The following is a 27515-nucleotide window of genomic DNA, read 5'->3' as shown; positions in this document are numbered from 1 at the left end:
ATGAAGATGCTTGCAAATTAGTACCAGTAAGTCTATCGTAATTAATATCTTCTACTCCACTCATATGGCATATTCTGATCTTAAAAATACTGCAGCTCATCTTAGAGGACCCCTGAACCGCTCCCCGCTGGTGAATTGCTGATGGTTCGAAGATTTATCAGTGACTTCTTCCTGAATCACTACATCAATCCCACCGGTGATAATGAAGATTTTAGCATGCCTTCTCCTGAAACATCGAGTAAGAGTTAGCCGCTAAACATATACGCATGAATCCATTGTTTTCCATCTAATGAGGTCTTCATATTTCGTACACTATGATTAATTATGTAATGCATATATATGTCGACAAATCATTGGAATTTAGCTACCATTTGTTCAATTGCAATTGTTGCGAAATCTGATGAATATTCTTCCCGTGGACACTATTTGTTCAATTGCATATTGTGGCGAATTTTCTTTTTGCATGCCGATTCAAATGGGATATTTTGCTTTAACCTGGCAATTGCTCCGCACACGGTTCAACTAAATGAGTGTGTGCGATCCACATCGGAAAGCATACGTCAATCGTAGCGAAACCGTTGGTGATACACAACAGATCACAGACAAATTGCAGCACTACTATGTGTGCGTAGGGGCTCCGAAACCGTTTGTGATACCACATTATCGCACACGAGAGCTCAGAGTAAACCGTGTCCAATGTAAAATACAATCTCAGTCGTATTATTTTAGGAAACGTGTGGGATCCCAAACGAAAAGCACACGTCACTCTTACCGCAACCGTCGGTGATACACACCAAATCACAAACGGCCTGCAACACTTGTATGTGTGCGAAGGGACTCCTGCTGTCTGTGACAGAACATTATCGCACACGGTAATTGTTCGAAAACGTGTGCGATCGAGTCATGCATGGCAGACGTGTTCCACAAAAAACTCGTGTGCGATGGGGCACATACGGCACACAATTCATATGTTGGCCCATGTGCCTTACATACCGTTTCCCAAATGGTTCATTACGACACACCATTTGGTTTCATCGCGTCATTAGAAACGTTTAATCATCGATCCCACATGTGTGACGGAATTTGATGTGTGCTGCATCGAATACGATTACATTTGGCAAGGACTCTGCATCATGGCTCCCTATCCTTGACGGTTTTGGGTTGTGTGGGAAGGACCCCCCCTATCGCACACACTCACTTGGTGACGGTTCACAATGCCGTCGCGGAAAGGGGTTAAAAACTGTTTGTATAGCACCTCGCTGTACCAGTGTTGTGTCGAATCAATAAATTTGGGTTGAATACTCTACCCTTGAAAACAGTTGCGATCCCCTATACTTGTGGGTTATCACACCAACCGTCGAACCATCCACCCATATGAACCCCTTAGCAATGGTTGCCTTCTCTCGTTTGTGGTGGAAGCGACTGTCGCCAGGGCACCTAGTAGAAACCGCAGTGTAGGTCTGTGCCGTGGATGCTTGGAGCTACTCCCACATTGAGGCGGGCCAACCTCCGAGCTCTCCGGAGTAGAGCTCAAAGGAGGAAGACTTGGAGGAGGAGGAGGATGATGATGAGGAGGAGGGCGACCCCATGGTCATGGAAAATATCACAATGGATGAGTCGGAGGAGGAGCAGGAACCCGTGCATGTGTCCGAGTTCAACCTGCCATGGACGAAGCAACACTACAACATGGTGCTTGTGGAGGCAGAGGATAGACGCCTGTGCCGGTGGGGAGCCACCGGTATCCGCATTCAGACTGCTACAAAGCGGAGCAACACTACAATCTGTCACATCTAGGAGAGCACCGGCTGGCGGAGGATTAGTTCTCAGCGGAGCACTCATTCGAAGCTGCCATCGCAGCTACGGTCGTATCGAACTCAGGCACCGTGGACGTGAAATGAGCGATGCTTGTGTCATCACATCACCCACCGCGAGCGTTGCTTGATCCGGTTAGCGAGGCGTAGCGCAACAGGCTCTTCGAGCGGCTGGAGTCGGAGGACAATCGCACTAGCATGAAGACGATGCCAACAGGCATCCATCGTCAGCTCCGCGTCATTTGAGTTGGCCGCTAACGACGACGAGGCCGAACCATCTCACGTTGAAACTGTGGCCCTCACCTCTGACTGAAGGAGGTCTAGTTGTTTTTCAGGACCCTTTTTGGGTATGTAAAAGTTATTCCTAAAATCAATGAAAATTCGGTGTTCATTTTTTTGACTCCAGTTGGATGGTCTCGCCTGATTGGCTCTTAATGTTCGTTTGGTGATCTACATTAGAGTTGTCCTAACTAGTTGCTCCCCTAAGGCTGGTCATAGTGGGAGTAACTTAGCAAGTAACATAGCGCATTTCAAGACAGGTTTACTTATGTGACATAGAGTTAATGAGGAAAGAGGTGTTTGGAGTAACATAATATGTTACTGTAACATAATGCAACCCAAAGCAAAATGAGTCTATAATGTAATAAATGCTATCATATATGATACTACCTGTATGTTACTTTGCATTATAAAGATAGTAACAAAGACTAGTGTCAGCCTAAAGCAAGTGTGTTACTCCAATTTTTTTCCCCTGTCGTTTGGAGATTGTTTTTGGAGACAGTTCTGTCGATTGGAGACTCATCATGGGCCAAAGTAATATTCACGAGGCCCAAGTAGACTCTCCTCGCTATCGAGCTTTGGCCTACAACCACAATCCCTGTCCTCTCCTTCGCCATCGCCACCGCCACCGCCACCTCCTCCCGTTCTTCTCCGGCCGCCGCCTCAGACTTGGTGCCCGCGTGCTGCCACCCGCAGGAGCCGCAGATGGCGTCTTCGACGTCCACCCTAGAGATCGAGGCTCGCGAGTACGTACAAATCCTTCTTTCTTTTCGTGCCCTACACCTTACGGCAACGAAGGCAACCAAAGAACCCTAAACCGTACGCGCCTTTTCTTGAATCCGCCCATTCTCACACGAACCCCTCTAGTGCTTAATGTTTCTGCAGCCCATCTGCGGCTTACACAGTGAAGCGGGAGATTGTGATTTCCATGATGTTTGCTAAATCTATACCAGTACTGTAGTAACTTATTATGAAGAGGAAAATCTGGAAAGCTGGGGTTTGATTTGTTTCTTGCATCCATTGATGCAGCGTGGTGAAGATAATGCTGCAGTTCTGCAAGGAAAACTCGCTTCATCAGACGTTCCAGACCCTGCAGAACGAATGCCAGGTCTCGCTCAACACGGTGGACAGCATGGATACCTTCATCGCCGACATTAATGCTGGGCGCTGGGATGCCGTGCTGCCGCAGGTTGCCCAGCTGAAGCTGCCGCGCAAGAAGCTTGAGGACCTCTACGAGCAGATTGTGCTGGAGATGGCAGAGCTCCGTGAGCTGGACACGGCCCGTGCAATCCTTCGCCAGACACAGGTGATGGGGGTCATGAAACAGGAGGAACCCGAACGATACCTCCGACTAGAGCACCTCCTTGTCCGGACATACTTTGACCCGAATGAGGTTGGTAGCCTGCTTTGCTATTTAGTTATTGTTAATTTGTCGTGCCATTGTTCTTAACTGTGAAATGCTGGGATGTCACTCTGCCAACAGGCTTACCAAGAATCTACCAAGGAAAAGCGACGTGCGCAGATTGCCCAAGGTTAGGCTGCTGATTGTCTTTTCTTGAGGCATATATGTTAATGATTCTCATACTTAGTAGAGAAGTTTGAGTGCTTCTTGATTCTGAGATATGCTACACTTTCAGAATGTAACATAATTCCTGTGTTCCAGAATATAAGGTGTACTGATTTTTTTCAAAAAGTCAAACGTTTCTATGTTTTACCAACTTAAGTAGAGATTAGAGAAATATATCAATATCTACAGTACCAAATAAATAAAATATAAATTATATATATCATGATGAACTTAATTATGCTGTATTGTGGATATTGATATTTTCTCCATAAGATTGGTCAAACATAGAGAAATTTGACTTTTCCAATAACACACCTTATATTTTGGAAACGGAGCCATGGAGGGAATATTTTTCTTGAACATTTTTTAAAATTATAAGTTTTATTGTTCCATGTGCTGTTGAATACGAGGGACTTATTAATTGATGATTTAAAGTTGTGCAATGCTCATAGACATGTGTCCTACTTTTGCAATAATAGCCGCAATTGAAGTTCTGCCTTTCTGATCCTTAATACTAACGCTTCACCTGCCTTGCTGATGTCAGCAATTGCTTCTGAGGTTTCAGTAGTCCCACCAGCTCGGCTAATGGCACTGATTACCCAGGCTTTGAAATGGCAACAGCACCAAGGTACTCACGTTTTTAACCTGTGATACTGTGATGATCCCCGCATTGCCAATTGCGAACTCATCCTAGCTCCTTTTTCGTTCCTCTTGCATAGGTTTGTTACCCCCTGGCACACAGTTTGATTTGTTCAGAGGAACCGCTGCAATGAAGCAAGACGAAGAAGAGGCATATCCTACTACTTTGTCACATCAAATAAAGGTTATCTTGTGGCTGTATCAGCGAGCTTACATTGGCTTTTCATGTACATGCAGGATTTTTGGAAACTGCAGAAGATAAATTAATGATAAACATATTTGATAATTGATATCAATGACTTTCAGAAGCCTAAAATGATGATTTCTTACTTAAGTTGACAGCAGAAGAATATTGACACAACTAATTAATGATATTTTTTGCGTTGGCTTAATTGCATGTGACTCTGACTTTCATTGGGACATTATGGTGGTCCCAAAATTCGTTGGAAAATATCGATGCAAAACACACTAGGACATGTCAACATGCTTTGAGATGTAGTTAAGGATTCTACCATCTTCACTTCCATGCTGAAAGGAGGATATAGAAACACATGCCTGCCTGGAGAATTGCTGTTCTCAGGCTTTTCCTCATGGTTACAACTTGACGTTTTGTTTTTTATTTCAGTTCGGGAAGAAAACCCACCCTGAGTGTGCTCGATTCTCACCCGATGGCCAGTACCTTGTTTCATGCTCAGTGGATGGAATCATCGAAGTAAGTTGGTTGCTAGTGTGTTTTACAGGTTAGCTCTTCTGTCGTACATGGCTAAATTTCATTAACATTTTCAGGTCTGGGATTATGTCAGCGGCAAGCTGAAAAAGGATCTTCAATATCAAGCCGATGTAAGGCCCTAGCATTGGAGCTTTTCGCCTTTAACATGGAATTTACATGAACCCTGTAATTGTGCATGTAGCCAAGCTATTCAAGATCAATAGCTTTTGAGGGACATCAATAAGTCGTGTTATTTGATTTAGATACTGACAAGATTGCTAGGTTCTGCATAACGTTTGTTTGAAAATACTTTCCAGGAAAGCTTTATGATGCACGAGGATGCTGTGCTCTGTGTTGATTTTAGTAGAGATTCTGAGATGCTGGCATCTGGATCACAGGATGGAAAAATTAAGGTACTCTCACTGTTCTCTCCCCCATGCCCCCACACCCCTCTCCCTTGGCAATATTTATTGCAAGTTCACTGTTCCGAGTGGTCACGGTGTTTGTAGTCATGTGAACTGCTTGTAAGTGTGTTTGCTCAGAGACAAAGCCTGACCTCTTTACAGTTCTGATTGATTAACGTGCGGGCATGTGTTAATTGCTATATTTTTTCTTCCTCCTGTGGAGTGCAGTCATATTGAGTACATTTATGCATGGTATCATTGGTCATCTAATCATGTTCGACCACACAATCATAGTAAAAGTACATCATTAGTCAATACACGTGGCCAACTAATTTCTTAGACCTTCATTATGGGTCATTATTTCACCAGCCATTCAGTCTGTTTGTGAGAGAAGAATTGCATTGCCGTATTTAACTGTTTCTTTTCACTGATTTTCAGGTTTGGCGTATACGAACTGGCCAGTGCTTGCGACGCCTCGAGCGTTCACACGCGAAAGGTGTTACAAGTGTTACATTTTCACGTGATGGAACTCAGATACTGAGTACCTCTTTTGACACTACTGCGAGGTTTCTTACAATACCACCAATTTGAATCACAATGGATATATACTTCTTTGCTTTTCACTGTTATATTATGTTCTCATGACAAAGCATCGTCAAAGATTATATTTTGCATGTGGTGAGCTAGTGTTGCATTATTTGGGAAATCCTCGTTCTTTTGTCCATCCTTGTGTTTGAGGACTTGTAACATAGTGCAGCTGTCCCATTAACCACTTCTGTTATTCTCATATGGGCATATTCTCATATGGGCGCTCTCTTTTCAGTCTCTTTAAGATGGTCCAGTTAAAAGATGTTTAGTTTGCACACAATATTCATGGCTAAATTGCATATCATTGAAATATTTGATCCATTTGAGAATTAGTCAAAATAAAATTATGGGTTGTTTCCTGAACTGGGGAAACAAAACTGCCTTTTCTCAGTGCATAGTTTTCTTGTCTAAAGTGGGAATGGAAAAGGATGAAAGGAGGCAAGTCGATGGGCCCTGATTGTATCCCCATTGAGGTGTGGAAAGGCCTCGGGGACATAGCGGTAGTATGGCTAACCAAACCTTTCAACCTCATTTTTCGGGCAAACAAGATGCCAGAAGAATGGAGACAGAGTATATTAGTACCAATCTTCAAGAACAAGGGGGATGTTCAGAGTTGTACTAATTAATGTGGAATTTGGCTGATGAGCAATACAATGAAGCTATGGGAGAGAGTTATGGAGCACCGCTTAAGAAGAATGACAAGCGTGACCAAAAATCAGTTTGGTTTCATGCCTGGGAGGTCGACCACTGAAGCCATTTCCTTGGTACGACAACTTATGGAGAGATACAGGGAGCAAAAGAAGGACTTGCATATGGTGTTCATTGACTTGGAGAAGGCCTATGATAAGATACAGCGGAATGTCATGTGGTGGGCCTTGGAGAAACACAAAGTCCCAGCAAAGTACATTACCCTCATCAAGGACATGTACGATAATATTGTGACAAGTGTTCGAACAAGTGATGTCGACACTTATGACTTCCCGATTAAGATAGGACTGCATCAGGGGTCAGCTTTGAGCCCTTATCTTTTTGCCTTGGTGATGGATGAGGTCACAAGGGATATACAAGGAGATATCCCATGGTGTATGCTCTTTGCGGATGATGTGGTGCTAGTTGACGGTAGTCGGACGGGGGTAAATAGGAAGTTAGAGTTATGGAGACAAACCTTGGAATCGAAAGGGTTTAGGCTTAGTAGAACTAAAACCGAGTACATGATGTGCAATTTCAGTACTACTAGGTGTGAGGAGGAGGTGGTTAGCCTTGATGGGCAGGTGGTGCCTCAGAAGGACACCTTTCGATATTTGGGGTCAATGTTGCAGGAGGATGGGGGTATTGATGAAGATGTGAACTATCGAATCAAAGCCGGATGGATGAAGTGGCGCCAAGCTTCTGGCATTCTCTGTGACAAGAGAGTGCCACAAAAGCTAAAAGGCAAGTTCTACAGGATGGCGGTTCGACCCGCAATGTTGTATGGCGCTGAGTGTTGGCCGACTAAAAGGCGACATGGTCAATAGTTAGGTGTGGCGGCGATGCGTATGTTGAGATGGATGTGTGGCCACACGAGGAAGGATCGAGTCCGGAATGATGATATACGAGATAGAGTTGGGGTAGCACCAATTGAAGAGAAGCTTGTCCAACATCGTCTGAGATGGTTTGGGCATATTCAGCGCATGCCTCCAGAAGCTCCAGTGCATAGCGGATGGCTAAAGCGTGTGGAGAATGTCAAGAGAGGTCGGGGTAGATTGAATTTGACATAGGAGGAGTCTGTTATGAGAGACCTAAAGGATTGGAGTATCACCAAAGAACTAGCTATGGACAGGGGTGCGTGGAAGCTTGTTATCCATGTGCCAGAGCCATGAGTTGGTCACGGGGTCTTATGGGTTTCACCTCTTGCCTACCCCAACTTGTTTGGGACTAAATGCTTTGTTGTTGTTGTTGTTGTTGTTGTTGTTGGTTTTTAACGTTCAGTGTGGATTGTTTACGAAATTATGTTTACAGCCTTCCTCTCCCTCTATGTTAACAAAGTTATATAATATAAATCAGACTTAACAAAAGAATAAACCAGAACTTAAATGTATTGAGTAGTTGGTGAAATTTTCCCTGTTTTGAGTGGGAAAACAACCTGTGCAAGCACCACAAACCTGAACCATGAATTGCATACTGAATTGTGTTTGATTCTGCAACATCCTGCATGTTGCCATTTCCATTATGCCATTTTTTCTTCTCTTTTGCTGCTGCTGTGTTCATAGTTTCGGTCTTATATATTCCGTGCCTATCCTGTTTCTGCTTTAGCCCCTGAAAATAATTTCAGGGTTATTCTCTTCATTTCTGCAGAATCCATGGCCTTAAGTCTGGGAAGATGCTAAAAGAATTTCGCGGTCACGACTCCTACGTGAACTATGCCATCTTTTCTAGTGATGGCACCCGTGTTATCACAGCTTCCAGTGACTGTACTGTTAAGGTGCAGATCTTGTGCATCAGCATTTGAACTTCTGTTCCAATGAGAACTATTATTTATTAATTCATTAATTTCCCACATCTATTGTTCTGTATGGTAGGTTGTATGCTTATCATTTATGATTTCTCGATGTAGGTATGGGATGCGAAAACAGCAGACTGTTTGCAATCATTCAAGCCTCCTCCTCTGAGGGTAATCATTATTTTTCACATTGTCGGACTCCTTCCATAACACAGGCTTTCAGCCATGCTTTTTCTTATCCATATGTATTCTTAAATTTCCAGGGAGGAGATGCATCTGTCAACTCTGTCCATTTGTTTCCAAAGAATAGTGATCACATTGTTGTCTGCAATAAGACTTCGTCAATATACATCATGACTTTACAAGGACAGGTATACTACCTTCACATCCCATCATGTTTTTCAAGTGTCTTTTTTTGTTGAAAAATTAAGTATTTCAGTGGAGCATATTGACATGGTATGGAGCCTCCCCCTGTACATGTATATATAATGGCTTTAGCCTCTCGATAATACAAGTTGCATATTTGCCTGACATGGTATCGAGCTTAGGTTCTTTTTTTTGCACGATTGCAACTCGTGCCGGATCCAGCTAGTACTGCTGCTGCCGCTGTCTTCTTTCTGGCCAACTGAACTTCTCCTTCGATTCTCTTCGGCTTGGCCACACCGCCCTGGCTGTCCTCGCTCCTCAGGCAGTCGGTTCCCCTTCTCTAGTCTCCCCGTCCAGATCGAAGAGGCTTCTCCCTGTCCAGATCAAAGTGGCCGGGTCTGGCAGCCCGTACCTAGTCCGTTGCTTCCTTCTGTATTACCTTGCTGCCACTGCCCTCCGCCTGCCTGGTCAACATCCCGTCACCCAAGGAATTCGGCGTCTGCAAAATCATTCTCGATTTGCTATCGGAGGTCCGCATCTCCGTCCCGGTCGTTGATTCCAGGCCTTCGCCGCTGCCTCGGCTCCCAGGCCAGGCCGCCGCCACCCCGCCTGCCTGGACCGGCCGCCGCCGCCCTGCCTCCTAGGCCCGGCCGCCGCCGCCCCGCCTCCTCCAGGTCAGGCCGCCGTCGCCCCGCCTCCTCCAGGCCTGGCCGCCGCCGCCTGAGTCCAGTCCGCTGTCCCGGCCGTCGTTGTCTCGAGGCTAGTGCTCCTCGGATACTTGCGGTTTGTGGGCGGTGTTGTGGCAAACGTGTGTGTGTGCCTCTGCATGTGTGGATGGTTGACCTGATTTAGATCGATTGAGAGAGTAAAAAGAAGAGAGAGTAAAAAAAAACTGATATGATGTTTCCATCGGGCCTGCATCTCCGTCGTTGCCCGCCGACTACCGATGGTGTTTCCTATATTGATCCCGTCTCGCACATGTGACGTCGGTGGTGCTTGTTACTCGTCCGTTTGTGACGTTGTCGCCTACGACATCTTCAGCAGACTTTGCTGGTCGCTATTCGTCGACGCACTTGTGGCTTCTGCCCGCGGTGGTGGTGCCTGCTCTACGTCGACTCCTCGCGGCTTCCGCGTGTGGCGGTGACCGCTCTATGCCGACTCCCCCTAGTGGCTTCCACATGCGGCACTATGTCGACTAACTACTCTCGGTCGATTCTACACGCGGCTTCCACGGGTGGTGGCGACTGGTCATCGACGTCAGGTGTTTCTACTTCGACATCTTCTGTTGTGTCTCTGTCTGCGTGTGAGATTGCGTAGCTGAGATGCCTGCTCGCTGCTTGGGATTCTTCACCACTGGTTCTGCAAGTTCCGCGACTGACTCTTCTAGCACTGAGAAACCACCTTCTACTCATTCAGGTACATCCCCATGGATTCTTGATACTGGAGCGTCATATGACTTATGATTCTTCTACTTTGACCTCCGTTCGATCTGTTCTTACTGTTGACGACACTCCCCTCCATGTAGCTAGTCGAGGCACTCTTAGCACTTCTTCATTTCATGTTCCCTCTGTTGCTCATGTTCCTTGACTTACCATGCAGCTCATATCTGGTGGTCAGATTGTTGACTATTGTAGGGTCATTCTTGACTTTGATTCATGTTCTGTTCAGAATCGTTGCACGGGTGCTCTGCTTGGTGCTGGCCCTCGACGCTCCGATGGTCCCTGGGAGCTTGACTGGCTTCGTCTTCCATCCGCTGCCACTGCCGCCAGTCTCGCAGCCCCTGCTGCTACATCTACCAGTTCTTTTCAGCAGTGGCATCATCGTCCCATTTATGTGGTTCTCGTCTCTTGTCTTTGGTTAATTGCTGTGTTCTAGGGTCTGTCTTTGGTAACGCTTCGTTGGATTGTCTGGGTTGTAGACTTGGTAAGCAGATTCAGCTACCCTATCCTCACAGTGAGTCAGTATCCGAGCGCCCTTTTGATCTCGTTCACTGATGTTTAGGGTCCGGCTCCCTTGGCTTCGAAAGGGGGTCATCGCTACTATATTATCTTTATAGACGATTTTTCTTGGTACATTTGGATCTATTTCATGTCTTCTCGTAGTGAGGTCTTATCTATATAAAAAAAATTGCTGCCATGGTTCATACCCAGTTTTCTACTCCTCTTTGACCGCGCAGATTCAGCTGGTGAGTATATCTCCCATGCGCTGTGAGGAGCAAGGCACTCTTCCTCAGTTCTCTTGTCGTGGTGCTCATGCTCAGAATGGTGTCATTGAGCGCAAGCTTCGTTACCTTCTTGTGACGGTGCGTGCGATGATGACCGCTGCCTCTCTTCCGCCTCACTTCTAGGCTGGGGCTGTTACCACTTCCACCTATCTCATTAACATTCAGTCATCTGTTGCTCTGCAGGGTGGTATTCCTCTCGAGCACATTTCTGGTCATTCTCCTGATTATTCGACGATTCATTTGTTTTGCTGCGTTTGCTATGTTTTGCTTGCCCCTCGTGAACACACCAAGCTAACTGCCCAGTCTGTTGAGTGTGTCTTTCTCGGTTACAGTGATGAGCATAAGGGCTATCAGTGTTGGGATCCTGCCGGTTGTCAGATGCGTATTTCCCGGGATGTGACCTTTGATGAGTCTCGTCCCTTCTACCCGCATCCATCCTCCTCGGCCTTTTCCACGGAGGACTTCTCTTTTCTTACGTTTCCGGATACACCTCCCTCTGTGCCCAGTATTCCTACTACTCGTTCCGCTATTGCAGATCTGGCACCGTCCTCTCCTACGATTTTTTCTCTTCCTTCATCGCATGACTCTCCACCTTCATCATCGATACCTTCCCCTTCTCCACCTTCATCATCGATACATTCCCCATCTCCACCTCCAATGTTTCCACCTCTTCCCTCCTCCCCTTTCCATTATACTCGTCGTCTACGTGTTGTGGATAAGTCTACTGATGTGCCCTCTACTTTTAATGTGTCATCTTCCTCTTATGGTCTTCGTTCTCGGCCTTGTCCGCCCCCTGACCGATATTCTCTTTCTCGCTATGATCTTTCGACTGTTCTTGAGCCGACTTCTTATCGAGATGCTGTTGTTCATCCTGAATGGCAGTTTGCGATGGCAGAGGAGATTGCTGCCCTTGAGCACACTGGCACGTGGGATCTGGTTTCTCTTCCTCCTCGTGTTCGTCCCATCACATGTAACTGGGTCTATAAGATTAAGACTCGCTCTGATGGTTCTCACGTTTCCCGATACACCTCCCTCTATGCCCCATATCCCTACCCATCCTCCCCCCGTTGTTGCAGATATGTCGCCGTCCTTTCCCACAGATTCTTCTCCTCCATTGTCGCATGACTCTCCACCTTCATTACCGATACCTTCCCCGTCTCCACCTTCATCACTGATACCTTCCCCGTCTCCACCTTCATCAGCGATGCCTTCCCTGTCAACATCGATGTCTTCCCCGTCTCCACCTCCGGTGATTCCTACTCGTCGCTCTTTTCCTTTCCATTACACTCGTCGTCCACGTGTTGTGGATGCGTCCACTAATGCGCCATCTACTTCTGGTGTGTCGTCTTCCTCTTCTCAACCGACTTATGGTCTTCGGGCTTGGCCTTGTCTTCCTCCTGGCCGCTATTCTCCTTCCCGATATGGTTTTTTGGCTATACTTGAACCTACTACTTATCGCAATGATGTTGTTCATCCTGAATGGAAGTTTGCGATGGCAGAGGGGATTGCTGCACTTGAGCGCACTGGCACGTGGGATATGGTTTTTCTTTCTCCCCATGTCATCCCATCACTTGTAAGTGGGTCTATAAGATTAAGACTCAGCTCTGATGGTTCTCTTGAGCGTTATAAAGCTCGTCTTGTGGCTCGTGGCTTTCAGCAGTAGCATGGTCGTGATTACGACGAGACTTTTGCTCCTGTGGCCCATATGATCACTGTTCGCACACTTCTTGCCGTGGCTTATGTCCGCCATTGGTCCGTGTCTCAGCTTGATGTTAAGAATGCCTTTCTTAATGGTGAGTTGCGCGAGGAAGTTTATATGCAACCACCACCTGGGTATTCAGTTCCTGATGGCATGGTTTGTCGTCTCCGTCGCTCTCTCTATGGCCTTAAGCAAGCCTCCCGCGCTTGGTTTGAGCGTTTTGCCTCTGTGGTCACTTCAACTGGTTTTTCATAGTGCTCATGATCCCGCGCTGCTTGTCCACCTTTTTGCTCGTGGTCGCACTCTTCTTCTCCTATATGTTGATGACATGATCATCACTAGCGATGATCTTGAGTATATTGCCTTTGTCAAGGCCCGTCTGAATGAACAATTTCTGATGTTTGATCTTGGCCCTCTTCGTTACTTTCTTGGATTGAGATTTCCTCCACTCCTGATGGCTTTTTTATTTCCCAAGAGAAGTATATCCATGATCTTCTTACTCGTGCGGCTCTTAGTGATGAACACACTGTTGAGACTCCTATGGAGCTTAATGTTCACCTTTGTGCTTCTGATGGCGAGCCCTGTTTGATCCGACTCGTTATCGTCATCTTGTTGGGAGTCTTGTCTATCTCGTTGTCACTCGTCTGGATAGAGTCTTGTCTATCTCGCTGTCACTCGTCTGGATAGAGTCTTGTCTATCTCGCTGTCACTCGTTTGGATAGAGTCTTGTCTATCTCGCTGTCACTCGTCTGGATATCTCCTATCCTGTCCATATCCGGAGTCAGTTTGTTTCTCTCCCACTTCGGTTCACTATAGTCATCTTCTTCGTGTTCTACGATATCTTCGTGGCACGATCTCTCACCGTCTCTTCTTTCCTCGTTCCAGCACGTTATAGCTCCAAGCCTATTCAGATGCTACCTGAGCTAGTGATCCTTTGGATCGCCATTCACTTTCCGCTTACTGTGTCTTTCTTGGTGGTTCTCTCATTGCCTGGAAGGCGAAGAAACAAACCGTAGTTTCCGGTTCAAGTGCAGAGGCTGAGTTGCGAGCTATGGCTTCTCACGGCAGAGGTGACTTGGTTACGATGGTTACTCGAGGATTTTGGTGTTTCTGTCACTACACCTACTACTCGTCAGACAATACATGTGCTATCAGTATTGCGCGGGACCTGTGAAGCATGAGCTTACCAAGCATATTGGTGTTAATGCTTTCTTTGTGCGTCTTTGTGCGCGTTGATGTGCAAGACCATGTTATTGCTCTTCAGTGTGTGCGTTCTGAGTTACAGCTGGCGGACTTCTTCACGAAGGCCCAGACTAGAGCGCAACATGGTTTTTACCTCTCCAAAGTCAATATTGTGGATCCACCATGAGTTTGAAGAGGGGGGGGGGGGGTGTTATAGTTACATTTATTGTGGCCTTTTTGCATTCTGGCCTTTGGCCTCCCCCTGTACATGTATATATGATGGCTTTAGCCTCCGGATAATACAAGTTGCATATTTCCATGATATCTATCAGGATATTTAGGACATCACAAATCCAATAGAAATAGGAAGATAAAACGTATGCTTGGTTTGCAGCCAAAAATTGGCAACGCCAAAACTTGCTAAAAGTTGGCAACTTTTTTAGAGGTGGGTATGGCAATTTGATAGCCAATATTTTGTGCTGGTCCATACTTTATCAAGCCAGCATTTGGCATCAAGCCAAGCATGCACATAATTTACCTAAGCTTATTGGGTCCTGTAGGTTTCATCCCTCATTCTTTTGGGGTGTAATTTTCACCCTTAACTACCAATACTGGGTATCTTTTGGTCCTGTAGTGGTTTGAGTTAGTCAAACTTGAAGTTGGCCACCGAGTGACTGGTCTCTCCTTCTTCACCTACCTCCTCCACATTCCTGTTGTTATGCTTGCATATGTGTGGGCTAGGGCTTATAGATCAAACTCCACCGGAGATCCACGCTAGCTGCCACCACCTGCTGTGAGTCCTAGGCGCTGACTGCCTGTTTCAGTGCTCGAACCGCTTCTCCCTTTGCGAACATGCTGTTGGGCTATGTTCTGGGTCTTGAAGTGACAATCGGCATCTGCCTCTTGAGGACAGTACCAGGCCGGTCCCTGCTGGCATTGACTTCTATGAAGGATGCGGCAGGGATGATGATGATTGGGTTGCTCATGGGAGCTCCCGTGCCAGAACCTCGGCACGCACCTTTTTTTTGGAACGAAGACGCTAGGAGCGTCCAACTTTAAATTAATAAAGCCACAAGGCAGCATCCACATAGGTTTCGAGCCTTACAAACCATTAAGTTCAAATGACACAAGACAGCAAAGACGAAATACGAGGTAAGTCCAAAATACAGGAAGCAAGGAACGCAAAATATGTCTGCGCTTGAATCATCATGTCCTTCCTCCCGGCGCAAACTGAAGACACGAAAAGTAAAGACCAGCTACGTGGATTGACAAGCAAGCGTTAAAGTGTTGCTGATCTTCTCCATGGTTTCCCTCATGCGCTCAGCATCGCATTGCTTCCCCAACGGTGTCCACATCTGTAGGAAGAGATGACATTTGAAAATAACGTCAGCGGGGTGAGCAGGGAATTTCTTTTCAATCGTAATTTTGTACCGGGTCGTCCAAACAGACCACAGAAGTGCCCCTAAGCAACGCCACACGATGCGTGCACTAGACCCCCTCTGGGTTTGCAGTAGAGCTAGCAGATCCAAACCCGACGCTGGGTTCCATTTCTGGTCAAACGCGTCCCTAACAGTGCACCAAGCAAACCTAGCTAAAGCGCATTGAAAGAAAACGTGGTTCACATCCTCCTGTAAACCACAAACGGCGCACTAACCATTAGATGGGCCATTACGCTTGGCCACATTAACCGCCGTTGGAAGACGATTTTTAAACATTTGCCACAAGATCTTAATCTTGAGTGGTATACCAGCCTTCCAAAGCCCCCTAGCTATGTCCAAGGCGTTTCCCTCCGTCAACTTGGAGTACAAGGATTTTACCGAGAATTTATGGGACGCGGACAGGCCCCAGGTGACCAAATCAGCCCCCGAGCTTTGTCTGTTTCCGATTTTGGCCACCAGCTCGTCCCAACTCGCCGCTTCCAGCGAAGAGAGGCATCGCATAAAGTTTATTGCCGGCGGTGAGGTACTAAGGGCATCACCCACCATCATGTTAGTGTCCGTGGCTAATTGGGAGAGCAGATGATAGGATTGCTATAGCGGCCTCACATCTAACCAGTTATCTAGCCAAAACCAAGTGGACATGCCGTTATTAATATCAAAATGGGCCCCTACCGAAAATGCCGGTCGGATCGCTTGGATCCCGTTTCAAAACGCCGAGCCCGAAGGTGTCGCCTTAAACAGATTTCCATCCTGGAAGTATTTTGCCTGTAGGAGATCCGCCTAGAGCCCCGACTCGTTTTGGGCAGGCGCCACCACCACTTGGTGAGAAGGGCTACATTCATAAGCTTGGAATTGGTAATCCCCAAGCCTCCAAATTTTTTTGGCCTACACACTGCCGCCCACTTGACCAAGTGATATTTCCGTTTGATTCCAGTTCCTTCCCAAAAGAAACTGGAGCGAGGGGTGTCTAACTTCAAGTGGACCCCACCCACCAAAAGAAACATTCCCATGGTGAAAAGAGGGAGGGAGGAGAGGCTAGAATTAGTAAGAATCAGCCTAGCCGCCGAAGACATAAACCTCCCTCGCCACGGGCTAACCCTATTAGCCACCTTGCCATAGAGTGGCTCCCACTTGGAGATCTTAAGTTTTCGATGGGAAATCGGAAGGCCGAGGTACTTAATGGGAAAGCCCCCAAGCTTGCAATTAAGTAAGTTAGCAACATCGCCTACTCTCTTGTTGTCCCATCCCTATGGTGATTACCTCACTTTTTAGAAAGTTTATTTTAAGCCCGGAAAGGAGCTCAAAAGCAATTAACAGCAAATGCGATACTATGGTTATCAGGCTCGAGGAGAAGCAGTCGTCTGCGTATTGCAGGTGGTTCACCCCTCCTGGAATGAGGTGGGCCACTAACCCTTTGATGTGCCCAACCGCTCTGGCCTTGGCGAGCATTGCCGACAGGGCGTCCCCAACGAAATTGAAGATGAGCGGTGAGCTAGGGAAACCTTGGTGAAGGCCCCTTTTGTTGCGGAAGAACTTGCCCACCTCACCGTTAATCGTAACCGCCGTTTGTCCGCAGCTGACGAGGTGCATGATAAGGTGAATAAAGCCTGCCTCAAAGCCCTTTTTGAGGAGAACCTCCCGAACGAACTCCCAGTTCACTCGGTTGTAGGCTTTTTCGAAGTCGAGCTTAAGCATTACACCCTTCCCCTTGGTACGCTTTAGCTCATGAACTATCTCAAGGAGCGCGATCGGTCCCTCCAGAATATTGCGTCCCTTAAGAAAGGCGGTTTGGCTTTTTAGGATCACTTCTTGTGCAATTGGCGCCAGACGTGTGGTGTACGCCTTAGCTTATAGCGTGAACGGGACGTTAATAAGAGTGATAGGCCTAAACAACTTAATATTGTCCGCGCCCTTAACCTTAGGGATAAGACTGATAGCGCCGTAGTTAAGGCGGGACAGGTCCACCGTTCCTAATGCAGTAGAAGATATGCTTAAGGGTGGGCCAAAACTTTTTAAAGAACTCCACAGTCCAGCCATCGGGGCCCGGCGCCGTGTCTGTCTTCATATCTGCCAAGCCATTATCCGAATTAAGACGCAAAATAGAGCATTTACGCTTCCGACCATTCGCATACGTGTGAAAATAGCTAGTATTCGCATCTCCCTTAGAAACCCATTTCACGCCGCCCCTATGACGCCAATATTCTTCTTCTACTCTCAGAATAGCGAGAACTCATATCTATGTGCCCACTCGCTTTCAGAAAAGGGTCTGGCATCGGCTTGTATATCCAGCGCCGCAATCTCCTCTACAAGTCTAGCCCGCTCCTTCTTGGATTCACTTCCGTGGTTAGCCCCCCATCCACGTAGATAAGCGCGTAGAATGGCAGCCGCGGCAGTCCAGATCTCCGCCGGGCCATGTTGGTACCCTAACTGCGACAGAATGAGCGACCACCGCTCATTAACCATGTGCTCGAAGCCCTCTGCCTCGAACCATGCTGTTTCAAAGTAGAACCTATTGCTACGACGAATGGATTCCTCTCCGGAGGAGAGAATGAGGGGGAGATGGCCGGATCCTATCCGTGTCTCCGCCACCAAGGAGCAAAGGGGAAAGAGAGCTTCCCACTCAGGTGTGAAGAAAACTCGGTCGAGAACGCTGTGAACAGGTCGCAATTGCTTGTTAGTCCAGGTATACCTAGGTATACCTAGCTCCTGTACGCACAGCTTCTCGCAGCAATCGCGTTGTTGAACATGGACACCCTAGCCCAGTCAACATTGTCGTTGTTCTTCTCCGCCCCCGAGCGGATCAAGTTAAAATCCCCACCCACGATCCAAGGGAGGTTGGCCGCTCGTTTGGCCCCGACCAAATCTGTGAGCTCAGACAGAAACTCGGCTGATCTCGCATGGTCCGCCGGGCCGTACACACATACAATCACCCAAGACAGCCCGGAAACACGGTGTCGAATGGTAGCAGCAATAAAGAACACACCACACTCCCACACAGTTACATCAGATGCATCACTATTACAACCCATTAAGAGGCCACCCGAGTGACTGGTGGAGGGCACCCATTGCCAATGAAAACGCTGAAGCGGGTTGAGCACAAGTAGATCTCTGAAAGTAAAGTCTGCTTTAATCGTCTCTTGCAACGCCATTACATCGATACACTCTTTAGCCATGTACTCTCTAAGCTGCGTGCGACGCCCTACATGACCGCAGCCCCGGATATTCCAAAATATATAGCGCATTAAATAATACGGTTTTGAAGGCGAACTCCTCTAGAGCTCACCGCTTTTGCCACGCTCTTCCTAGCCTGGGCACGGCTGGAAGAAGGAATAGCAGAGGCCTCCCTCTCCTCTGCTTCCCCATCAGGCACAGGTCCAGCAACAGCCCCAACTGGTGCCATGGACCCATCTGGTGCTGCCGCACACCTAGCAGCAGCCTCGGCAAGCGCGGCCTGGGCCTCCTCGCATGCACGTGCAAGGGATATGATATCGCCGTTACTAACCGTCACCGCAATGCCACTATCGCTCAAAAACGAAGCCAGGTGCTCATCCGGAAAGGCGTTCAAAATCCTGAAAGAGGGCAGCGGGTTACCTGAGGCTTTTCCATGTTCTTGTTGGCGAGGCGGGGCTTGACGCTTTCCATGGAAGTCATGTCGCTCAGCTTGGCCTTGGCCCGGACGCTGGGCGCATGCTGCACCACTGGAGTCGCCTTGGAGCGCTTGGCCTTGGCACCTGTCCCCGCCGCCCCGAGCTCGCCCCGTAAGGTCGTTGCCGGTTCAGGGGCCAGAGAGGCCGCCCCCTTGGGCACAGGCTTCCTCCCCGCCGTGGCGCCGTCTTCTTTGGCTGCCTGCCCGAGCCACTCGAGCCGCACCGTCCAGATGCAGGCGTCATGTCGGACCCCTCGTTCAGAACGCAGCTGGAGTCCAAACCCACTGCCATAGGGGAAGAGGGCATGAGGGACCTCCCCTCCTTACCCCTTGGTGATTCCACCACCATTGGATCGGAGGCCAGCTTCGGGACCGGCAGTGACAGGTTGGAGCCATACTCATCAAAAGCTCCAGCCAGGGCGCAGGCCAGCAGTGGAACACTCACCGCCGTATCTTGGGTTGCCACCACCAGAGCCTGCCTCTCGGAGCGCCCAGCTTGTCCCATGTTTCAGTGTCAATGGACGTGTCCCGGATACTGTCCTCAAGCTCGTCCTCCTGCACCCCCATATCCACATCGATATTCTCAGCGACGCCATGGTTCCCACCAGCAGCATCTTTATCCTTTCCGGGAGTGCCACCGCTATGCTTGCTGTTACCGCCCGGGGGAGGGAACAGCCTGACTTGTCAGCATTGCTTGGGGGTTGTTTGTCCGAGGGGCCGGGCCCCTGAGCACCACCGTCACCCCCGCGCTTGGGCTAGCTTTCGAGCTCCACCTTGATCTGATAACCCTCATGGTTAAACCAAACTTCCACGACGCCGTTGAGCTTCTCCGGTGCTTTACATGCAAGCTTCATTCTCACAGGTCCCAACCTAATGAGAGAGAGCTCGTCGACCACAATCGGACGACCCAATATCTTAAGCCCCTCCATGATACGCTCCACTCTGCGGTGTTTCTTGGGGCATCACCATAGGCTGAATCTCTTCATGCAGCATGTTACGCACCCTAGTCGTGATATCATTGATCGGAAGGAACAACTGCGAGGAGATGAACGGCTCCAGGTCCTTGGACGCCGACGTCTGTGTGTATGACAATAGGAGCATGGGGATATGGTCTCTCATCACATCTGCCTTCTCCAGTGGTGCTACGTCCTGGTCAGATTTGATCATCGAGTAGCCGCTTGAGGTACCAAAATACCCGCTATTGACAGTTAAGGCTAAAAATTACAACTCAAAAAAGATGAGGGGCGAAACCTACACAACCTGATTAAGTTGAGGGACGAAATATAACCTATATTTTTCTAAGAGTATCAGGTAGATCTTTGTCTTCTCAAAGGCTTGACATTATCTTTCTTGAACCCTTGGAAGTTATCTTTCTTGACCCTTAGAGACTAAGAGTTTCGTGGTTCTGGCGCTAAGAAAGTGCATTGTAATTTAGGCTCAGTTTGCGGTGTAACTGTGCTAATGTTGAATTTATTATTGTATAATCTGATATGGAGAAGTAGCCACAAAATAGGAAAAAACTGGTTAGTCAAACGATAAAAGGAGAATGGACATGCATTGCCAAATTTATCCTTAGTGTTGAGCGTTATGATGAATTCTATCTTATGGTTATTCTTGCCTTGAAAATTTGTTGCAGGTTGTAAAGAGTTTCTCATCTGGTAAACGGGAAGGAGGAGATTTTGTTGCAGCTTCAGTTTCACCAAAAGGAGAATGGATATATTGTGTTGGTGAAGACATGTGAGGACATTATGTTTATTGCTAATTGCTACATTCATTCATGCTGCTTCTGAGTTTCTTGATGATGATCCAGAGTTTTTCTACTTATCTTGTAGGAATATGTATTGCTTTAGTCATCAGTCCGGTAAACTTGAGCATCTAATGAAGGTTTGTAGGATTTATCAAATGGAAATCTTTACCTGGTTGTGTTACACTGATTTTTATTGAAATGCTAAAAAACACCTTGACACCGTTTCAGGTCCATGACAAGGATGTGATTGGCATTACTCACCACCCTCACAGGAACTTGGTTGCCACCTATGCCGAAGATTGTATGATGAAGATATGGAAGCCTTAAGGATGTGATTGGCATTACTCACCACCCTCACAGGAACTTGGTTGCCACCTATGCCGAAGATTGTATGATGAAGATATGGAAGCCTTAATTACATTCATTCATTTCCAGTTTTATTAATCTGAGTAGTATTTTAGAGGATGCATTTGGTTCTTGTAATAGTCGTACTGTAGCATATATAAAACCAGTTGGAGTGATTGATCATCAAACACATTAAGCTACGGAGAATGGCGGCCAATCAGCATGGCCATGTGGCGCATGCTGGTTGGCCGTGGCAAAAAACATTTTGATTTCTTTTGGAAGACACATTAAGCTACGGGAGAATGGCGGCCAACCAGCATGGCCATGTGGCGCATGCTGGTTGGTTGTGGCAAAAGCATTTTGATTTTTTTGGAAGATGAAATTGAGGAACTTTTTGTTGTTTTTTGGAAGATGAAATTGAGACTTTTTTTTTCTATTAAGAAAAGTTTTTTTTGAGATTATTTTTGGAAGATGAAAGTGAGACTTTTGTTTCTTTTTCATTTTAAGAATGTTTTTTTAGGTTTTTCCTTTTTCTTTTTCAGATGGATGTGATGTTCACATGTTGTGAGAAAGTTTTCTTTTTAATTTTAAGATGAAAGTTTTCTTTTTAATTTTAGGTGTTTTCTTTGAGAGGGAGAAATACATGCACAATTTTCTCTAAGAGGTCTGCAATGGCGGGCCTCAACTACTAGTATCATTGTATATTATGGATAAAAAAAGAAGCTAGGCTGGCTTTGACGTGTCCCATTGTTGCATCACTCAATCAAACAACTCAAATGCTTGGAAAAAGACTGGATGCAGGTTGCCTTCCCAACTAGCCGTGCGTGTCTTTGGAGCATCTACAGCTGGGGTGCACTAATTGGATTTTGGACCCCCAAACGTCCGGTCAGTGTCACCTTCCCCTTTCCTGCAAAATAACCACATTCTCTCTGCATGCGACATATCATCAAACACATTATGTGCATGCACGTCGGCGACAATAGTTAGCGGCGCACTGTAGGTGGAGGCCAAGGGAAGGAGAGCCGGCAGCGTGCTCGCAAGCTCGGGCGTGCGGTGACCATGCGCCAGAAGTCAAGGTTGCATCGCGGCCGTGCCGTTCACGCAGTGCCCGGCGAACGAGCACACACGTGGCGGGATGCAGGCGTCTGCGGTAGCCAGCACGCATGCAAGTAGCCAATCACACCTGCGGACGTTGATGCTGCTGCGCATGCATCTGGCTGTGCGATATGCAGGCACGCGAGCCCCTGTCCTGCCAGACGCCCCCGACGACTACCACCACCAATCGTCGACGCAACCCTTCCCTCCTAGACTGTGTGGGTTGGCCATCGACTGGTACGTGTGGCCGAGCGAGGGCCTATGGGAGGGGTTGGTCATGCACGCGCTACAGCGTGACCTCCTCGGCAACTTTCCTAAGCTTCTAGGTCTTCTCCTTCCTCCCGCAGCTTAGCAAAGTTTGACTTCCCCCGCCAGTGGAGCAAGCTCGTCTTGCTATGCTGTGGATCGGGCATCTCTCTTGGAACCCTAGCGACAATGGGAGGCGGCACAGGGACCGGCACCAAGCAGCATGACCTCATGTGGTCAGTCAAGGAGGTGGACCACCTTGTTGTGGAACGAGTGACATGCCATGGGCATGTCAGCAATGAACAATAATGGTGACATACCGCCACTCCTTCTCCTGACTGTTCGCACACGAACACGTCACCGCGTACCCTCGACGTCGAACGCGATACGCAGGACATGTCGCCGAAGGAGGTTCACCGAAAGCGCGATACGCAAGACAATCCGGCGAGCTCTTTTGAAGACCCGAAACCCCACACGCCCGGGAGGGACCCCGTCTGGACGCGCGGCGGCTATGGGTTGCACTAGGTCGACCTGATCGCCCCTAGGGGCTCGAGGTTCGCCGCCCTGCAACAAGAAGAGCAGACGAAGAACGAGGAAGAAGAAGAACTAGGGTTAAGGAGAAAAGCTAAAAGATAAAGAGTGGTAGATGATTTGTTCGATTGTGTGTTGTTGTTCAATCGGCCGTCACCTTTTATCTATATAAGAGATGGATGGACTCCCCGTACAAGAAAAGGACTTGCCTTGCCGTCCAAATCATCAAAACCTAATAAAACACGGAGTACTCACGCCCTTCGGCCCGGATGATCCGGCCTAACCCAGTTTTCTGACAGCAGCTCACTAATCGGGCTGTAACTTTTGCATATAAACTCGGATTAAGATGATTTTTATATCAAAATCAACCGCCTCGACGAGACGCACAACTTTTCTGTTGAACGCCTTTTGATCTGAGGTCATATTGAGGGAGTTTCGTGCTGTTTTCTAACATCTGCAGCAGAAAAAACTGCCCAGATGCCCGGACTTCTACCCGGACTGTCCGGCCTCCATCCGGATCATCCCGGACTGTACCCAGATCATCCGACTTTAGCGCCAACCTTCTGGTGTCTTTGTGCTTCAATTACCCGGATGATCCGGACCCCGGCCCGGATGATCCGGCCAAACATTATTGTAGCGCACGGTTTTGCCTGTAACTTTTACATACGACCTCAGATGGGGACGATTTTTATATCAGAATCGTCCGCTTCGACGAGACGAAGAACTTTGCAGTTGTAACTTTTTCCATCCGAGGCCTTCTTCATTGGGTTTCATGCCATTCTTTAATCTGGTGTCAACACGGGTATCTCCGAAATTGTCATATCTTTTGCACTTGAGCTCCGTTTTGGTTCATCTTCATATTTATTTCGATCATCTTTACGAGAGCCATTAAATGGTGACATGAACTCATAATTTTAACCTCATTCCATTATAGAATCAAGTCACTCTTTGCCATCATGCCATTTTTGAGCGTCAACACATACCCTCCTGTTTTTTGGCAAAGGTAGTATGCCGAAAAATAACTTGTACCGTGTTGGTTCTAAGGACGATGTCAACACTCCATCGGGCACTTTGCATGTGCTTGGTTGATAAATATATATCGGCCATTATTTCTTTGAATCCTTGATGCAAAATTGGGTGAAACCTTCTCAACTTCCTTAACAATCCGATGATAAAGCTCCATAGATATGTATCTCAAGGTCATCCTCTGAATCATATTATTCACCCTTTTGCTAGGGTTTTGCAGATAATCAACAATAAACTTTCTCCGATCCTTAATTTCGCCTGCATAAAAAATATTCATTAGTGGCCGAAGCGGTGGACTTCGGTTCGGCCTTACCTCTGTTGACGAAACTAAGCATCGGCTATTGACATAAATGCAATACACCATGATTAGCATAGTAGCCAGATGCTTGCTGTGCCAACTCTCTTGAATTCTCATGTCTAGAAATATGAACAATTTTAAAGGAACCCAATGTAAATTTTGCATCTAGACATAGCTCAAGATAAACTATAAGTGATTCGTCAAAACATTCATAAGTCTTGGATATTTGTTGTACTACTCATAACGAATCACCCAAAGCCTCAATATGTATAACACCTATGGCAACCAAAAGCTCCAAACCAAATAAAATTTCATATTCGGCTTTTATTATTGTGCAAAAATATTTGAAGTGGTATGAGGCTTGTTTTGGTATCCTATTGAACTAAGGACGATGTTAGGATACTACACCGACCATGCATTGACATAATCTTAGGACGATAGATAAATATCGGCCATTACCATGTAAACTTCATTCAAAGCACATATAGCCTAAATAAACAAATGAAATGACAAATCAAGTATTTCGGCCCTTTGGATCAACAACAAACTTGTAGCTAATCAAATGTATAGTGATTTGGCAATACCCTTTCATGATGTAAGAAATTATATTGCATCCATGGATTAAAATAAGCCAATTGAGGGTTACCAATCATACCTAATGACGAATTCCGTGGCATAGGCGTTAATGGCATAGTTGAAGAATATGGATAATGTGTAGACCAAAGATGTTGAAACCTTCGGCTTGGTCATTCGTAGTTTTCACTCTTTTCCTTCTTCACCTTTGCCGCACTTCTTGTAATGGAAGCTTGCACATAATTCTTATTTTGAGCACTTTCTTTGGGAACCCATGCCATGTTCCTTTCTTCAAGTTCTTGTGCACTAAGTTTTTGTAATTTCTTCTTTTGCCAATACGATAAGCCGAGCGAGCATCTCGGCTGTGATTCTGTTTTGACCAATGGTAATTCCTTTTTGGCTTTGTGCACTCTCAAATTCTTTTCTTCAGATTTGACACTTCGACTCTCAATAATTGGTTGCTTTGTCTCATTGCCATTAGTAGCCAATGTCAACACTTTAATTGGCTCTTTTTCATTTGAGATCAAATCTGAAATTGCACTCTTATGACCATCTCTTTTAATGCGGTAAACCTACTTGACCACCTCTTTCTTCTTCCTTGAGCTCTGGACCGATTCCTTATGATTGAAACGGTCTTTGACGCGTGATTGTTCAAATGTTGATCTTCTTTGAGCTGCATAGTATTGGTGAGATGGTCTAGAATAAGATGGAGAATGTGCCCTTGTATCATACCTGTCCCATGATGAATATGTATCTATATGAGCATAGGGATGCATCCACGGCATTGGCATTGGCGGCCCAAAATAAGGATATGAATATGTTGCATTAAAATTATCACTTTGCCAATACCAATCCTCATATTTGCGCCTTGGGGGTGATCTTGGTTTCTTTGCATGATTTGGCCGATAAGCATTCTTCTCTTCACTCTTCTTTTGATATTTATCCAATAGTTCAGCGAAGGTGATTTTTGATCTCTTACACTTGCGCTTATTCCGACCTTTGTTTTCTTTTGGTTTGCTATCATCGATCATTGGATTTGCTTGCTTCCCCCAGTACTTGGTATCTCCATTGTAGCTTCGATGGAATTCTCACCCTCAAGATTATGTTCATTATGCTCTTCAACAACTTCTTTACTTGAAAGCTTGATCCCATCACCTGTAGTTTTTACCTTCTCTTCAAATGTATCGGCTTGAAGCAACCGATGCAAAAACTTTTTGTCACCGGGACCAATCGGAATAGACTAATCATCTCTTGGTGTTTCAACAAACTTCAATCGTCCTTTTTCAATGGCCGATTTAACTATTTGACGGAACATGTTCCAATCCTCAAAATTATGCTTGAACGAATCATGCAACTTACAATACATTCGTCCTTGGATAGATGGCTCAACATGGTGATCAAGAATTCTTATGTAATTATTTTTCAGCAATAAATCAAATATTTGGTCACACATGCTTGAATTGAAGGTAAACTTCTTGTTTTCTAGCCGATCTTGCTGTGTGAACGGCTTTGGAGATAAGCAAACGAATGGTTCAGATTTGGAATCTCCCCATTCGGCTATACATTGAGTTTTCCACTCTATCTCCGGTGTCTTTGAATAAGATATTATATTAGCATCGGATTTCTCAAAAGAAATTAACCTTGGCTTTAAACTTCTGAAACGAAAATATTTAGAACACACATGTCTCAATTGAGACCAAGTGCAAGCCAAGTAAGAAATAAGCAAAGCTACCCAACTAGATATGAACTTTAGATAAAGCAACGGGGAAAGCTTTGGCCGCAACAATAAGTCATTATCGGTCTTTATAAATGGTGCAATGGTTTGACCGATATGTTCCGTAATAATTTTATTGCTAACAAGTAAATTACCCTTCTTCATTGGTCTTTCAAAATTACTTATGAGGATTTTTTTAATAGATGCATCAACAATAAAGTTCTGACCAAATATGAAAATAGGTAAATTACCTGCTAAACATACCTCTTCAAATATGTTGAGAGAGCATGATGGTGGTGTGACTTGAACAATATCTTGCTTCGCCTTTGGATGGCTCCCCAACGCCTCTTCATCATCTTTTTCTTGATTCCGTGTATCATTACATTGAAGATTTTTGTCAGCCGAACTTTGTTCGGCTACTTGTTCTTGTCCTTGAAGCTTGTCAATTTCTACGGTACGGAACTCATATGGAAGGAAGTAGGTTCCATTAACTTCAGAAAAATCAAGCACCATTGTTTCCCTATGCTTTCCATGCCCCTTCTCAGTAATGCTTGCTTCTTTGGATTTGATGGACTCATAATATATACTACTTGATTCGGCTTTTTCAATAACTGAATTTTCTTTGTTACCTGAATCAATACATTTATCTTTTTGAATTTGCAAGGCTTCTCGTTCTTGTCTAATTTTAGCACACATCTCAGCTTGGCGAGCTTTGAACCTTTTCATCTCAATTTCCATCGACTCCTCATGAGATTGCCCCCCCCCAATACTTTGAGACTCTTTCGGTAATGAGGTGCCGAAACTTTGCAATTGTTTAGGTGGTACACTAGATGGTACAGTACCGGACGACTGCATCATTTGCACAACTCTAGCTTTTACTGCGGCAAAATCATGAGGCTTCCCGCCTT

The 27515-nt window shown here is 46.3% G+C and overlaps 1 protein-coding gene across 2 annotated transcripts; it reads left to right on the top strand.

The window, feature by feature from the left end:
* The first annotated feature begins 2665 nt into the window (after nt 1-2665).
* Nucleotides 2666-21409, top strand: LOC119275987 (suppressor of mec-8 and unc-52 protein homolog 1-like). 2 transcript variants are annotated; one of them, XM_037556925.1, is made up of 16 exons: nt 2666-2836; nt 3120-3198; nt 3280-3483; nt 3574-3622; nt 4202-4285; nt 4377-4480; nt 4922-5008; nt 5083-5136; nt 5323-5418; nt 5848-5975; nt 8332-8458; nt 8591-8647; nt 8740-8847; nt 20669-20769; nt 20865-20916; nt 21008-21409. In XM_037556925.1, exons 1-16 carry the CDS (start codon nt 2796-2798, stop codon nt 21104-21106), a joined length of 1470 nt encoding a protein of 489 aa, XP_037412822.1. In that variant the 5' UTR covers nt 2666-2795; the 3' UTR covers nt 21107-21409. The 2 variants fall into 2 exon arrangements, with proteins under 2 accessions (XP_037412822.1, XP_037412821.1); XM_037556924.1 differs by having other exon boundaries at nt 3120-3483.
* Nucleotides 21410-27515: the final 6106 nt, after the last annotated feature.

The sequence above is a fragment of the Triticum dicoccoides genome, chromosome 3B, assembly GCF_002162155.2.
Source record: "Triticum dicoccoides isolate Atlit2015 ecotype Zavitan chromosome 3B, WEW_v2.0, whole genome shotgun sequence".
Taxonomy (NCBI): domain Eukaryota; kingdom Viridiplantae; phylum Streptophyta; class Magnoliopsida; order Poales; family Poaceae; genus Triticum; species Triticum dicoccoides.
This window is presented reverse-complemented; position numbering and strand designations above follow the sequence as displayed.

Coding starts and splice junctions, on each gene's coding strand:
- LOC119275987 (XM_037556924.1), top strand. CDS start 2,796: ATGGCGTCTTCGACGTCCACCCTAGAGATCGAGGCTCGCGA. Junction 3,484..3,573: donor CATACTTTGACCCGAATGAG/GTTGGTAGCCTG, acceptor CTCTGCCAACAG/GCTTACCAAGAATCTACCAA. Junction 8,459..8,590: donor CCAGTGACTGTACTGTTAAG/GTGCAGATCTTG, acceptor TTCTCGATGTAG/GTATGGGATGCGAAAACAGC.